This window comes from Mastigoproctus giganteus, chromosome 7, assembly GCF_048544385.1.
Source record: "Mastigoproctus giganteus isolate SK-2022 chromosome 7, ASM4854438v1, whole genome shotgun sequence".
NCBI lineage: Eukaryota > Metazoa > Arthropoda > Arachnida > Uropygi > Thelyphonidae > Mastigoproctus > Mastigoproctus giganteus.
Genome location: NC_143581.1, coordinates 212660322 through 212676803, shown reverse-complemented (window position 1 = coordinate 212676803; position 16482 = coordinate 212660322). Strand labels below are relative to the sequence as shown.

The 16482-nt window shown below is 33.6% G+C and overlaps 1 protein-coding gene across 2 annotated transcripts in view; it reads left to right on the top strand.

Annotated features, from left to right (window-relative positions):
- The window catches only part of LOC150083653 (protein held out wings-like), a 150988-nt gene that overhangs the window by 91131 nt on the left and 43375 nt on the right, over window positions 1–16482 (top strand). Inside the window, exons 4-5 of one of the 2 annotated variants that reach the window (XM_090377421.1) lie at window positions 4107–4250; window positions 5107–5164. In XM_090377421.1, the coding sequence (XP_090233547.1) occupies window positions 4107–4250; window positions 5107–5164 (202 nt within the window). Of the gene's footprint in view, window positions 1–4106; window positions 4251–5106; window positions 5198–16482 lie in introns of both variants that reach the window. The other variant, XM_090377420.1, reaches the window with a different exon arrangement.

Here is a 16482-nt window from a genome sequence, read left to right as displayed (position 1 = left end):
GCTACAGTGGATATGCTGTAAGTATAAGTTTTTATTATAAATCTGGTATATTTTATTAAAGGTTAAAATAGTTCTTGTGATATAATAAATATTGCAACTATATTCTAACTTCCTTCCCCAGCTATATAAGGTATTGCAAGTTTAATAATAAGCGCATCTTTGATATTTGCATAAATAGTTGACTCTTACTAATTTATTTGAAAAAGATTTAATATTAATGTATTGGTTTCAGAATTGCTGTCATTGGTATGTGACTCTTCATCTAAGCCCTTTGAAATTTTCTTTGGGTATTTTCATATCAGAATGGAAAATAAATTTAATTATTAAAAAGTTTGAATAGTACTTGTAATAAATTTGTCTTAAGTGGTGATTGATGAACAGGAACTAATCTGAACTCCATTAATTTTTATTTCTTGAGGACATTGAGCTGTTAAAACTTGGGAAAGAATGATTGTATGCCTGCCAACTTTCCTTGTTTTCTTGGAAGATTTCTGAAAATAGTCTCTCTCATAGTTTTATGGTAAATTTGTTTCTTTATTGTATGGGCTTGAAAGCCAGCTGTTAGCTAGCTCTGCTCATCTTTAGTACAGAGTACATGCATATACTGAGCATGTGATCTGCTGTGGTTTGTTTGATTTTAGTGTTATTGTCCCCATTTTCCCTCCTGATTTTTACCCTTCTATACTTGTCTAGTTTTTCTAAATGTTTTAGTTTAGTTCTATTTTGTCCTTAAAAATATATTATGTTCAGCTTACTGAAACCGTATTTTCTAAAAATATTGTGTTAGACACTTATTCCAGAATAAAAAAAAAATTTCTTCATTTGATATTCAAAGCTCATTTGCAATTTTCAGCTCTTTGGATGGATAAATATATATATATATATATTGTGGAAGCATATGGAGTTGACCTGCAAAATGCATATCATTGGTCATGAATGCTACTTCAGGACTGCAACCAGATATTTATGATAACATATCTAAAATTTTGTCTATCATAATTTTTCTTCACAGAATTGCAGAATGTGTGTTTTTAGCCTTTTCTAAAAGTACAAAGCACAATTCCATTAATTTGTATCAAATAAAATAATCTGCTTTGATTTATTTGCTCATTACATTGAATTTTTCCTCTTCGCTGTGAACAGATTTGTAGTAATGATTTCCTGAGAAAAGTGAATTAGCCTATCTCTTTAGAGTGTTCCACATCAAGGTAGAAGGTAAAGAGGCAGCTTGTATTTACATATACAGTACAGCAATGGTTATCAGAAATAATATGAATTTCTACTAATCTGAACCAGATTTGTTTAAATATTTATTTTTTCCAATAATAAATTAAGAAATATCTGCATACTAAATAAAGAGCTTGGAGTGTTTTGTGGAGTGCCATGAATAAATACTTGTTTTTACTTATTGTTACAGAAGTTTGGAGATAGCTTTTCATTTCACAGTTTTTTGAATATGTCAGATGATTGCCTTTGCAATTGAGACAGGTGAATGAGGTTACAGTACAGTCTGCTTGGGTGTTTTTGTTGAACCACAATTTGGGCCTATCATAGTGTCATGGCATGCTACCTGGGAGTGTCCATATTTCTGGCACCTGATGGGATTCGGTATATATGGACATATATGACAGTTTAGATACTCTGCTTTAATCATTGTTGGTAAGTTTGGGGTACTGAAAGTTAGTACTGTGTTTTGTGTAGGCGTTAATTCTCCATTTTTCCAGACTAATATTCTTTTTGCTTGTATAACTCTTCTGTCTGCCAACTCTTGCACTATTTCTTCCTCTGAGATGTTAATGAGGTTCCACTAGGCTATAACTCTTTTGGAGGTATTCAGAGTGGAATGGGGCATTCTTTTTCACAGGGATTCCACCAAAAGTGGTCAGTTTCATTAATGTTTTGGTTTCATTGTTTCTACCAGCAGATCTCCAGACTTCAGTCGTTTTACCATTTTTGGTGATCCTCCAGCATTTTCCAAGCATTTCTGGATTAGAAATGGGGATAATTTGCTTACAGGATAATCTGACAGTGAATGAATAAAGAGAAAGGCTGGGTGATTTTGAAACTGTAAATCACGTGTTGTCTGCATATGTCCAACAGTGGAAAGCTTTAAACCAAGAAAGTTAGTGGCACTGTTCAGAAAACTTCTCAGCCTTATAGAAGGTGAACATTCCAAATTTAAGAATATTCCAGATAGTCAGCAATATAAAAAGTTTCATACTCTTTGCCCAGCAGAGAGGGAGTGAGTGGTTGGATTCATGCCCTTGATTCAGTTTTTCTGCAAGGTGCATAGTTAGAGTATATGTATTTGTGTGTATTTTGTATTTTAATTTTGTCTATAGTAGTAAGAAGACTCACAAATCTCTCTCAAAGAATATGCTGTCTGAACAGTCAAGTGAATTGTAGCATAAATGTTGTGCCACATGTTCTTATGTTAAAAAAAAAAAAAAAAAAAACCCACATTGTCTCTTGGTAATAAACATATTAGTGCTACAGAATTAGGTATTTTGGAGTGAAAGACTTTCTAGTAGTATTGCTGCTGTACAATCTTTAGTTATATGTTTAATGAAAACAAAAAACTAATGCTAACTTTATTTCATAAAAATCAAGATTCTGCACCAAGTTATAACATCAAAGAGTGAGTGACACTTATGATTTGAGCAAATTCCACCAGAAGCAAAAAATTAAAATTATTGGTTATAGAAATTGGTTATAAAAATTATTGGTTACAGTGAAACCACAAGCCTAAAACTGCAAATTTCATGTAATCTACAAAGGTAAATAAAATAGGTTGGGTAAATAGAATACAATTATGCCATTATCATTTCTCCTAACTGCATACCTTTAATGTATCTGATAGACCAAAATATATGTGATTCAGGCAAATTCTGGTGCCATAAAATTCTTGTTCACATGGTAGCCCAAACTATTACATTAAAAAAAAAAAAAAAATGGGTATTTGGGTCAGCTGCTTAGATGTTATGTAAGGGGGTGATTTCTGGAGAAGAAACGAAAAGATTTGTCAAAGAAAAGGTTGTTTTCTCTCTGGTCTTTGCCAGCTCTTGATGCCCTTGATTATTAGTGCTTGGTAAATCTCATTTGAAAGAAATAGTTGAGACTCATTACCTAGAACATTATATTTGAGTGCATGTGGAAGGACTCCTCCCTCCTTCTCAGGAAGGAAAAAAGTATTATTCAAATAAAAGAAAACATAAAAAAAAAAAAAATTATGGGACCATAATGAAAGGGACCTCTTATTTTCATGATTTCAGGTTCAATCATTCAGAATTAGTTTAATTCAACCTTAGTGCAAACTGAAATGCAACTTAAATTGAAAATTTTTATTAATGAATGAAAAATATATGTAAATAATTAGTTCTAACTACCGTACTGTTGCTTCTGAATGTGTGAATTATTAAACATTTTAAACAGTGCTGTATTTCTTTTTCTTAAAATAAAATGATAATTTCATATAGATGTTTACTTTCTAAGTGTGCATTTTGTTTTTTTATTTCTTTATTATTGATTTCAGTTTTTTTTTAATAAAATAAAAGTAGAAATTACTGTTTCTGTATGTTAGAAAAGTTCTAACAAATAATGATTTTTTAAAAATAGTTTTTAGTGTAAACAAATAATGATTTTTTTAAAAATAGTTTTTAGTGATAGTGTACATTAGAACCAAATTTTACTACAGTGAAATATGCATGTTCTTCCAAGTTCATTTAATGAGGATTTTACTGTATTCCTATTCTTTAATTTTTAAATATCTTTGCTCTAACCTTCTAACCTTACCATAATAACCCGGACCATTTGCATTAAGAGTAAATATGCCAAAATATATAAATTGAAATTGAAGAGGCCTGTGGTACTGGGTTCCATAGATAAAGAATTCAGTTCTTACCAGTTGAACTGAATTCTTTATTTATATAAATTGACTCAAAGTGCTCTTGCCTAATCCAGACAATGGTGTTGCTTAAAGTTCTATATTCAGTTTTAATGAAATATTTAATACTACTAAGATTCTTTTGTTTTCTTTCACTGTTCAGCTGCAGTTAGGTACTTTTTAGAATTAGTTTTTAGGTTCTTAACTGGTATTTAAATTTCAGGAAGATCAAAACAGAGGAAAACCAAACTGGGAACATTTGAATGATGAGTTGCATGTATTAATAACAGTTGAAGATACTCCAAATAGAGCAGCAGTAAAACTTCAAAGAGCTGTTGAAGAAATAAAAAAGCTGTTGATACCAGTAGTAAGTGTATTTTATTAGCACTAACTTATACTGGATAAGAGAATTTAATTCATAATTCAGAGCCAAATTGGGTAATTTTAAAATAAATTAGTGGAAACCTTTTTCTTTCTTTTCCTAGATGTACTAAATCTGTATTCATTAGTATAGTAGTTATGTTGGATCATTTAAATATAATTGTAGAATTCTAATTCAGCAATACAAAAGTAGTATATTTATATTTCTTGGTAGACTATGTATATATTAAGTGCAATAGCATCATTAATACACCGCCCTTTCTGAATAAACAGAATATTTATAAAGTGGCATCGTTTTAAGTTATATTTCATATTGTGAATACCTTCGCGAGTTGCCATGATATTGCACTACTTCGAATAAGTAACGCTTCACCTAAGGAGAAGACTAATATGTTACTTATTCTCAGATAGGTACCACCACCCAGTAAGTAACATTAGTCTTCTCCTTAGGTGAAGCGTTACTTATTCGAAGTAGTGCAATATCATGGCAACTCGTGAAGGTATTCACAATATGGGATATAACTTAAAACGATGCTACCTTATAAATATTCTGTTTATTCAGAAATGGCTGTGTATTAATGATGCTATTGCACTTAATATATACATAGTCTAAATTTGCTTGCAGCTTTGAGGCATTTAGCCCTAAATGCATCTTAGTCTAAATTTCTTGGTAGCTGTAGAATGGTGATTGTGATATTTTAAATTTGACTCTTTCTTTTAATGTCTGTAATAATTTTTAATTATGTGACAGAAATATCTCAAGTGCCTCAAGATAATTGCATGGTAAACTTAATTTTATTTTTATTATAAATAATTATATTTAAAATCTCTAATACTTCCAGACAGAAGGTGAAGATGAATTAAAGAAGAGACAGTTAATGGAGCTTGCAATCATTAATGGTACCTATCGTGACAGTAGCTTGAAGAATAGTAGTAAGTGATTTTTTTATAATGAAGCTGGAATATCTTGTACAAGGATTATAAATAGCAATTTTTAATCCTGTGTTGGTAAATGAGAGCATCAGTGAAGGGAGCATTAGGTGCTGACATCTGTGAACCATTTAGTAGAGAAACCTTTAAAAGGCATGGTCCCTATAACACACTTTGTTAAAATATCTGCACACGCACATACATATATATATAGTATTTTAAGTAATATTACTGCGGTCCTTATATTTTATTTTTAATTATTATATAGCTATAAATTTTTAATTCAGCACAAGAGTACTTCAAAGTTGACTGACTTAACTTTTTTACAAGTATGCAGCAATACTTCATTAAATTTCTTAACTTATTTTTAGGTTACCTATACGTTTAATGAATTTAATTTTTGACTTTATGCCTTATGACATAAGCTGCCAATGTGCCAAAAAAATAAAAAAATGAAATGCAAATTATGTGACAATATGGTGATAAGGGTTCACATCTCTAGTCCATAGGGAACTCCACTGAATCCGAAGATGCTCTCGTAATTGTGGATAAGGTTTTGCTTCCTCCTTTGCTTTCTCCTTTAATATAATTTGGATAGATCTCCCAGGTGCCTTTTTATGTTTAGCTTCTCCAATTTCTCTTCCACTTTCCAAGTTGATTGGTGGAACAGACTTCCATCCTTTGTTGTGGAAGTTGATAGCCTAAATAAATTTAAGGCTGAGCTGGACAGGTATTTGGAATGAATGGAGGGGTGAAATGGGAGTGGTTTTTTTTTTTTGGCTGATGCTGCATAAGCTTGCTTTCTTGCTTCATATGCCTCTACTAATGCTAATCACAAAATCATTTACCTTGCTGTTAGAATTTGATGGACTTCTGGCATCCCCATCCTTAAAAGAATTCCTCGTGTATTGATGTAGTTACAAAATACCTATTTAGTTTGTCAGAAACCTAAGCAGGATCCTCAATAGTGAAACCATTGATATCAACTGAGCCAATGTAATTTATTCCCTTCCTTCTAGTGTTTACCTAAGTAAAGAAGTCTTTGCTGTATTTCTTTTGCATCCTTTGCTAAAGACATCTCATAATCTGTCTTAGCTTGCCTAACCTCCTTTGTAATTTGATTGCAGACTAGTTTATATATACTGTAGGCCTCTGTATCACCTCATAATTTATATGGATCCCATGAGTTTTTCTTCTCTGCCACAAATCTCATTAGTTCATCTGACATTCATTTAAGTCTAAACCTTGAACAGTATTTCTTAGGTGGTATAAAAAGCATAGTAGCTTCTACAATTATTACTTGAATGCATCCTATTTAACTTTATCAGTTGGTGCCATTGTATAGAATTTTAAAAACTATCAGAGACCACCATAGTCACCTTTATAGAAGCAAGAACCTTTCCTTTACCCTTGGTGATAGTTACATCTTTAAGTCAATTCCACATCAGTACACTATGATCACTGGCACCCAGTGGTTCTTTTATACATAGATTCTTAATTCATTGAAGTGCCACTGCTGATAATCAGATAAATATTGCTTTCCTTTGTTTCCTCTCTAACATGCTGCTGTAGAAAACAGTCATTGAATAAATCCACAAAACTGCTGTGTGAGTGGCCAATCCACAAATTCCAGTTAATATCTGGAAAGTAAAATCCTCTATTGTAAGACATTCTGATTTACACTTGGTCGTCGACTTACGACCTATGCGACTTAAGACCACAAAAAAAAAAATATAATGAATAAATTAATAATAAATCAGGAAGTCACTACTGAGGACACCCATAACCCAGGTGAGGAGGCACATCGATGACGGGAGGCCTGAGGACACCACCAGGCACACACACTCAGTCGCTTTCAAGCATCTGTTGCGCATGATGTATTAATTAAAATTCTACTGAAATATCCATAAAATGTTTAGTAAAAGGAAAATGCCTACATCTACATATATGCTAGCTAAGAAGTCAAGGAAAACTATTGATGTAGAGTGTAAAATGAAAGTTACCCAGCAGTATGAAGTGAAGGTGGAAAGAAAGTGAATACGATAGCATGTGACTTGAAGTTATCACATTCCACGATATCGACAATATTTAAGAACAAAGAAAGAATTCGGGAAGCTGTGAAAGGTTCTGCACCTATTAAGTCTACAATTTTAACCAAACAATGACAGGGACCATCCATGAAATGGAGAAATTGTTTATGTGGATGGAAGATTTAATACAAAAAAATATGCCCATGAGCCTTCACACAGTGCAAGCGAAGGCTAGAAGTTTGTTTCAGAGTTTAAAATCATGTGCCGGAGACGATTACGCAGAAGATTTTCAGGGTAGTACTGGGTGGTTTAAGTGTTTTAAAAAAAGATTTGCTTTGCATAATGTACATGTCACAGGAGAAGCAGAAAGTGCAGATGAAGATGGAGCCAAAAAATTCGTTGATAGTTTCGACTTCTTTAATCAAAGAAGGCTATCTACCGGAACAAATATTCAACGTAGATGAAACCGGCTTGCAATGGAAACGCATGCCTAATCGTACTTACATGCACCAAGAACCAAAAAGGATGCCAGGATTCAAAGCTTTTAAGGATCGGTTAACTTTGTTGCTTGGTGGGAATGCCGCAGGTTTTAAACTGAAGCCTTTTATCATTCAGAAAAACCCTCTTGCATTTAAGCACATCAGCAAGCACACACTGCCCATTTACTACCGTTCAAACCCTAAAGCTTGGATGGCTCAAGCACTGTTCGAAGACTGGTTCATGAACTGCTTTATTCCCCAGGCTCGTGAATACTCTGCGGAGAAAGGTATCCCATTCAAGATTTTATTGGTTATGGACAATGCCCCTGGCCACCCCCCTCATCTGGACGACCTTCATCATGATGTTAAAGTGGTTTTTATGCCACCTAACACACCAGCTCTTATTCAACCCATGAATCAGGGTGCTGTTTCAGCATTCAAGGCTCACTATCTCAGAACAACATTCACACAAGCCATCGAAGCGATAGATTCTGATGCTGATTTATCTTTGCGAGACTTTTGGAAGCAATACATTCTTCAGTGTATCAAGAATATTTCGACCGCATGGGAACATGTAAAAAAAAAATTGTATGTCGGGAATTTGGAAAAAGTGTCTAAAATGTTATGCCAATACTACATTTGAAGGATCTGAAAAAGGAGAGGAGCTGGAAGTGATTACAGAAAAAATAGTTAAACTTGCAAAAAATCTTAAATTAGAATGTGAAATAGAAGACGTAGAGGAGTTGCTAGATTGTGAGACAAAATAACTTTCGGATGAAGAGTTGATTAAATTGGAAGCACAGAGAGTGGCACAAGAAAAAGCGAGAGAGGAAGAAAAGAAAGAGGAGGAGCCAGAAAAGAAATTCACTGCAAAGGGTTTATCAGATTCTTTTTCACAACTGAATAAAGCTCTCGCCAGTTTCGAAGCAATGGACCCTAATGTCAAACGATTTACAAAAGTTGAACGTATCATTCAAGATGCTGTGTGTTGCTATCGTGAGATATATGAAGAAAAAAAGAAACAAACTGTTCAAACAAAGCTCTGCATGTTCCTCAGCATGTTTCATCAAGAAAACATCTCCTACCTCAACCCAAGAACATGACCCTGGCGATCCACAACCCAGCACAAGCAAAGATTAAAAATTGATTTTGTAAATTTCATTTGTGTTAATTTTTACATTAGTTTTAGATTGTATTTTTGTGTTTACAGTACATTATGTACAGTATTATTTTTCACATTATGTAAAATATAATTATAGACCGTAGTTTTGTATTTTTATAAACAGTATGAATAATAAACCAATTAAAATGTAGAGAACGTTTGAATTTAACCTCATAGAGAGAGAGAGATAGCCTAGGCGTAAAAATGAAAAATAAAAGATGATAAAAATTTAAAAGATTATAAAAATAAATTATAAAGATGATAAAAAGATTAGAAAGGCTAAAAAATACTGTTAATAAATATATGGCCAATATACGACCAGATCGACTTGTCAGTCAGAACAGAAGTCGGTCATAAGTCGACGACTAACTGTACTGGCACACTTATATAAACTCTAAAAGGAAGGGGATGAATCTGATTGGTCCACTTTATCGATGGTTCGACTGTTGATGTTCCTGCTCAGATAGCAAACAAACTGAATGAGTATTTTGCATCTACATTCACACTTGAAGTGGTGAAACCCATGTTTAGTCTCTAGAGCAAAGTTTCCAACATCCCCCTTCCCCTTCAACCCATGCACGGTACTAAGTACTATAGGTTTTGATACCTTTCGTGTTTGGGGTTTTCATAAAAAAAAAAAAAAAAAAAAAAAATGAGGAGTTAAGGTTTGAAAATGCCACAAGGTTATCAAATTGTAACAGGGTGCTTAATGATTTTGTAATAACTGAGAACAGTGGGGGAGAAATTGTTGAAGTTAAACATAAGAAAGGCACCTGGGGTGGATGGGATCTATTCAGTGATATTAAAGGAGGCGGCAAAGGAAGTAAGCAAACCCTTAGCCATAATTATGAGAGCATCCTTGGACTCAGGGGAGGTCCTCACGGACTGGAGATGTGCAAATGTGTCCCCAATAAACAAAGGGGGATCGAAGGGTGACACGAGTAATTACAGAACCAGTTAGTTTAACTTCTGTTCTGGGTAAAATAATGGAGTCGCTGGTTAAAGATGCATTGCAGGATCATCTAGACAAGACTGCAGCAATAATTCAGACACAGCATGGGTTTGTTAAGGGAAAGTCTTGTCTGACAAATTTGATTGGTTATTATGATGTGGTTACAAAGGAACTGGATGCAAAAAATAATTTTGATATCATATACTTGGATTTCAGGAAAGCTTTTGACACAGTTGTGCATGGAAGACTACTGTACAAATTGGAGCAGAATGGTATTAAGGGTAAGTTGCTACAATGGATAAAAGGATGGTTGAGTGGGAGAAAACAGTGTGGTAATCAATGGGTGCTGCTCTTCATAGGCTATTGTTATTAGTGGAGTCCCACAGGGTTCGGTGTTGGGTCCACTTTTGTTTTTTATATTTATCAATGATATTGAAGAAGGTATATCAGGCTTAGTATCGAAGTTTGCAGATGATACGGTTGGCGGGGTTGTTAATGACAGTAATGGCAGTGGGTTACTGCAACAGGATCTAGAAAATTTGGGCAGATGGGCTGAGAAGTGGCAACTGAAATTTAACCTTGACAAATGCGAAGTACTGCATATGGGTAGAAGTAACCCCAGAGAAACGTACCAACTGTGTGGTCCTACACTTAAGGAGGTAGAAAATGAAAAAGACATGGGAGTAATTGTGCAGTCAGATATGAAGTTTTCTGAGCAGTGCAGACAGGCTGCCAGGGCAGGTCATGGGGTTTTGTCAATGATATATAGGAATTTTGCTAGCAGGGAAAAGGAGGCGATTGTCCCTCTGTATAAGGCAATGGTCAGGCCATGCCTTGAGTACTGCGTGCAGGTCTGGAGGCCTCATTTTAGGAAGGATGTAGATTTGCTTGAGCGTGTACAGAGAAGGTCAACAAGATTGGTGAGGGGAATGAAGGGATCCTCTTACCAGGAGAGGCTTAATTTCTGCAAATTGCAGCAGCTAGAGCCTAGGCACCTGCGAGGTGATCTGATTGAGATGTGTAAGGCCTTGAATGGGTTGAGCACGCTGAATTCTGATGTCGGGATTCTTCCACTTGTTCAGATTACGAACCTATGGGGACATAAATTGAAATTGAGGAAGGACAGATGTAGAATAGATGTGCGGAAATTTGCCTTTAGCCAGAGGGTGTTAATTGCTGGAACAAACTTCCATTGGTCATTGTGGAAGTTGATAGGTTAAATAAATTTAAGGAGGAACTGGACAAATATTTAGAGGTGATTGTTTTGTAATTTTTTTTTTTTTTTTTTTTTTGGCTGATGCTGCATAAGCTCATACGCTTGCTTTCTTGCATCACATGCCACTACTACTGCTTTTTGTCTGTAGTTTTGTGGTTTGTTATACTCATCACAGTCATTAGATCTATGCACTCCTATTCTCATTTTTGTGTTTTCAGCGTTTATGTCACACCAAACTGACTCAACAAATCACTGGCTATCCTTGTCGTTTGTTTGTACTTCGTTATATTTTGTGATTCTGAACTAACAGCATACCCCGTCCTATACTGGCTGTTCTTTCTGTATGCATTGTAATTCCCATAGTGAAACTCTGCATCGTTTTGTGAGTGATGCCACATCTCCGATATTTGATGACTTAACCTGTACTTCAAATTCATCAAATTTATTTACTATGCTCTTAGTATTAGTATATATGCACCTGTTTTTATTCTTAGTTACCATAACACATATAACGTATTTGCTTGTTCCACGAAGACCACAGCAGCTCTTGTAATCCCTGACACCCTGCTTCCCAGGCTTCTGCATGTTCCTATGGAAGCAGTGCAAGAATCATTCACCTCTGCCTACAGCTGTAGTTACAGACAGTTCTCGCTTTACAAGTTCTTGGGTTTAAGAGTCCCCCCCCCCCAAGTATCAACAAAATCGAAAATATGAACATTAATTGCAAAAAATGAATATTAAACATTCATAAATACCGCATTTCAAACAACGTGCGTAGCTATACAATACAGTGTACCCAGCTTTACGATATTAATTCGTTCCAGAGACACCATCATATCATTAAAATATAGTAATGTGAACCCAATAACATATTGGTGTTTTGGTAATTCATTTCAAGATCTCGGAAGTTGAAATTTTCACTGTATAACTAAGCTATTTATCTCTCTGAAATGTCATTTTTAAGGTCACGAGTGTGACCTTCAGGCCATATAAAAGGTCGTGAGCATTGTGTGTAAATTGTATTAGTTACCAATTCAAATCATTAAAATGCACTACACTTTCATCGTTCACGACCATAAAACTATTTTTACTTTCCGGGTTATTGGGCTTTTCTGTTAGCGCAATCTATTATAAACGGGTAGTAAACTCGATCTTCTTGCATTTGCAAAAATACCAATAGCTAGAATTGTGCGGTTTTTTACATTATTAGGGTGAAATGTGTTTCCCCTTTACTGAAATTTTCAATCGTATAAAAAAAACAAATAAATTTTGAGAATCTTCTCTTCATTCCTTTTTTTTAAACTTCGTAAACTTGTTACTCCACGCGAATCGTGTTAGTTGCAATTTGTGTGTGCTGTTAAAAAATGCTTATGCATGGAATCATGAAATTTATAATTAAAAGAGAAAATCATCTTGGAAACAAATACCTCTTGAAACATTTCTGAAGACTATGACTCCTTGTGCAACAAACCAACGAGTGCCAAGCCAATAATGAGTGATCAACAAGTTTGCATTTAGTTGATGATGATGAAGAATAAACCTTCTTTAACATTTGTAAGTCGTAAATAATTTCTCTATTATTATAATTTGCTTGAGTTTACAGGCTACGTTTTCATTACTTTGGATAAATCAATCGTTGTTTAAACATAAACTAATTAGCTAACTAATTTCATTTTTGAGAATGTAACCCCTATTTTTAACCTTATGTCTATGTGAAATAAATTCCCGCTTTATGAGTTTTCGCTTTACGAGTGCGTGCTAGGAACGAATTAACTCGTGAAGTTGAAAACTATCTGTAATCTGTTATTCTGTGTTCCCACCCCCAAAGGCAGCAGTTTTCTGATCCACCTAACACTGCTTCAATAGAATTATCTAATATTCTTGCACCACTTCTGTTTCAAGTGTCATCCTGTAAAAGCATTTTCTGTTAACAACTTAATTTAATTTTTGTGAATTTTTTTTCAATTTTGCAATAATTAACAGAGATTTCTTGAATTTTCAGCCGAGAAATCAAATAAAACATTTTTAAAAATAGCTATTAGGCGTTTCAGCTGTATGGACAGAGTAGATGAAGAGTACAAGTTGCTGAAATACTGTGTTAAGCAACACAAGACTTTTTTTTTTTTTTTTTTTTTCCCAATGACAGTAGCTCTTAAAATGTTATATTGATTCCATGTTAGAAGTTTCTTTAGATGTTCCCTGTCAGAGCTGTTTTATTTCATCTTTTCTATTTCTGTCTTTCAGTAAAATTCAAATTTCTCTGTTTATGCCTTTTTTTTTTTTGTTTAACATTCCATTTGGTTGTAGAGATATTGATAAAGTTTGAGCTTCTGGCAGATCAGTTTTTATTATTGTCATTTTTATATTGAACTGTTTGGCTTATCTGTCAATCCTCATGCAAAATGCATTCCATTTGCATTTATTTACAAATTAAAAGTATTTAAAGGTAACCATCAAATCAGTCAAGTTTAATTTCTAATTGCACTGAAAAATCAACATCTGCTATCTTGAAAACTTTCTGGTTAACCTTTTCTAGAGTCAGTTCCTTAAACATGCATGATCTCTAAGCAGTAACTTTTCTTCCAGCAGTGGCTGTGTGGATTGGATTTCTTTAAGAAATTTTGAAAATTTACAAAAACTAATAAAACTGTGCATTTTTGCTTTTAAATATTAACTTGTTCTTGGTTGCCCACTATTAGAGTGAAATTATTTCAAAAATCAAATCAGAATTTAAAAAGAAAAAAAAAAAAAAAAATTATTGTCATTACTTCTTTCTACATTTATTTATGTATCATTTTATTCAATTTCGTGAACTTCTGGATCTGAATTCTAGAAAATTTTGTAAGTTAAAAATCAAGGCGTGAGAAATTTGCTTTGATTCAGAAAGGTGGTGTTTTTTTTTTTTTTTTTAATGAAAATCCCAAACACGGAAGGTATTAGAACCTATAGTACTTAGTACCGTGCTTCGGTTGGAGGTTGGGAAGATGAGAGAAGATATTTGTTGACATTAGACTTGAACTTCTGTAGACTAATTTTCAGGAAAGACATGAAGGAAGGTTGTTCCAGAAAACGGCAGTTGGATGAATAAAATGGCACTCACCTCAATGATCCGTTATAGTTACATGAATTGTGAAACTGGGAAGAAGTCTCTGAATTAAAAAACTAAAATCAGAAGTTAAAAATCGTAAATTAGAAAATGCAAATTAAAAAATACCTTAACCAGCTGCACATCACTTAACATTGATTGCAATTTAGAACTCGTCACTTTGCTAATCAGAGCTAGACATTTCTATTTTCAAGATCAGGTGTACGAACAAATTTTCGGACTCCCCATAGGTCTCGAAATATCAGTTCCACCCTATCTGAAATATACCTGGCCACAGTAGAGCATCAAACTCTTCAACCACTCCCGGTAGGTATTAAACTTTATATCCATTATGCTGACTGGCACAATGGATAACTTTATATCCATTGTGCCAGTTATATCTCTTGTGCCAAACACAATCTTTTTTACCAAGTTTAATTCAATTCATCCCAGATCCTCAAAATCTTTTGATTGTGTTTGGCATAAAGGTCTTCTAAACAAGCTTCCATTTATGGTTTGCCAGCTGTTTTTGTTATTGGTTATGCAGTTTTCTCTCTGATTGCTCACTGAGGGCGATGGTAGATGGCTCTGTCTTCTAACTTCTCCACTAATGTTGGTGTCCCCCAAGGTTCAGTTCTTCCCCCACTCTTTTCCTCTTGTATATTAATGACCTTCTTCCATTGACTGGAAATCCTATCCATAGTTTTGCCGATGATAGCACATTGCATTCTACTTTCCATTTTGAGAAGCCTTGCCCTGCTCAATCAGCTTCAACTTCTCAAATATCTGCTACCTAATATCTAATTATTGATGGGATATATTGAGTGGAGTTAACGTTCCATTCAATATAACCATATATCTATAATTAGCTATATTATTTTAATTTTACTATTTCATTTTATTTTATTATATGTGTTTATTTATAGGGTACAACAAAGAAGTCCAACTTAAGTTTAGTTAGGTTAACTAAACTTGGCACTTTGAACTAATGAGTATAGTTTTCACCCCTAATACTTTTCGTAAAAATTCTCCAATTTATCTATTTGATATTATAATTAACTAAAATATTGTTTTTTATATATATATATATATATATATATATATATATATATATATATTTTTTTTTTTTTTTTTTTCTTTCTCCTAATAAAAGAATATTAAGGAAAGAAAGGAAATTTTAAATTTGTAGAGTAAGCACATCTGTATGGGTAATAGAGGACATAAAAACAAAATTTGTACTTAGGAAATTTATGGTCAGAAAGAGATTTTATTATACCAATTATAAGATTTATATGTGAGCTGTTGTTATCTGGTGTTTAGGAGCATTAGCAACTAAGGCCATATTGCTCCGGGAATATGCGGTGGTCATTTCCTGACCTTTCCGCATCCTCCGTATTTGGTGGTGACTGGCTCGAACCCCGGTCTAATCAAGAAGCGTGTGCACGCACTGCTGCTCCTTCCCACCTGGCTATGGAGGCGCCTTATATGTGAGTTTACGTTCAGTATGTCATAGAATATGCCTCATGGTGTGATATGCTTTATGTTCATAAATAAGAATTCTGATGTTTAAGCAGTTTTATTTTCCTTAAAATAAATAGTTTAATATTTGTTGTTTTGCTTTCTTTTTATTTTTGTAAGTAAATTGGATTACCATTCATTCAACTGCCGTTTCCTGCAACAACCTTCCTTCATACGTATTTCCTGAAAATTACAGTCTACAGAAATTCAAGTCCAATGTCAACAAATATCTTCTTTCGTCTTCTCCTTTTTCTTTCACTCTTATTTCAGTGAAATAAAATAAGATATTAAATTAAAAATTATATTGGAAATTTGTTGATGGTTGGAAACCTCAAGTACTGAGTGTTCATAAGACTGAATAACCACTATTTACAGTACTTGGCCTTAAAACCTTATAATGAAGAAGGATGTTTATGAAGAAATGTGAAACTGTGAAGAAAATAAATTAGGATAAAAGAAAGCTCACCCAAAAATGTACACATCATTCTGTTATTCTTAAAGGAAAAATTAAGTGTGAAAAAACACTGGCAACTGAAACTAAGAAATTTTTGATATTTCACACAAGATAGAGAGATATCCAAAAAAAGCCTTGGTTTCAATTTCTAAATGTTTTTAATGCTTCTTGGTTTTTCTTTTAAGATGACTCAGAACAGTATTTTTTTTTTTTTTGATGAATTTTCTTTTATGCTAATTTATTTTCTTCACTGTTCATATTTCTTTTAGCATCTTTTATTACTATGATTTTAAGGTTGAGTACTACAGAGAGAGTTTGTTTATTATACTAAAAATTGTCATAAAAATGTGTCATCAAGTATCTTTTTTAAAAATATGCAAATTTTCTTGTGC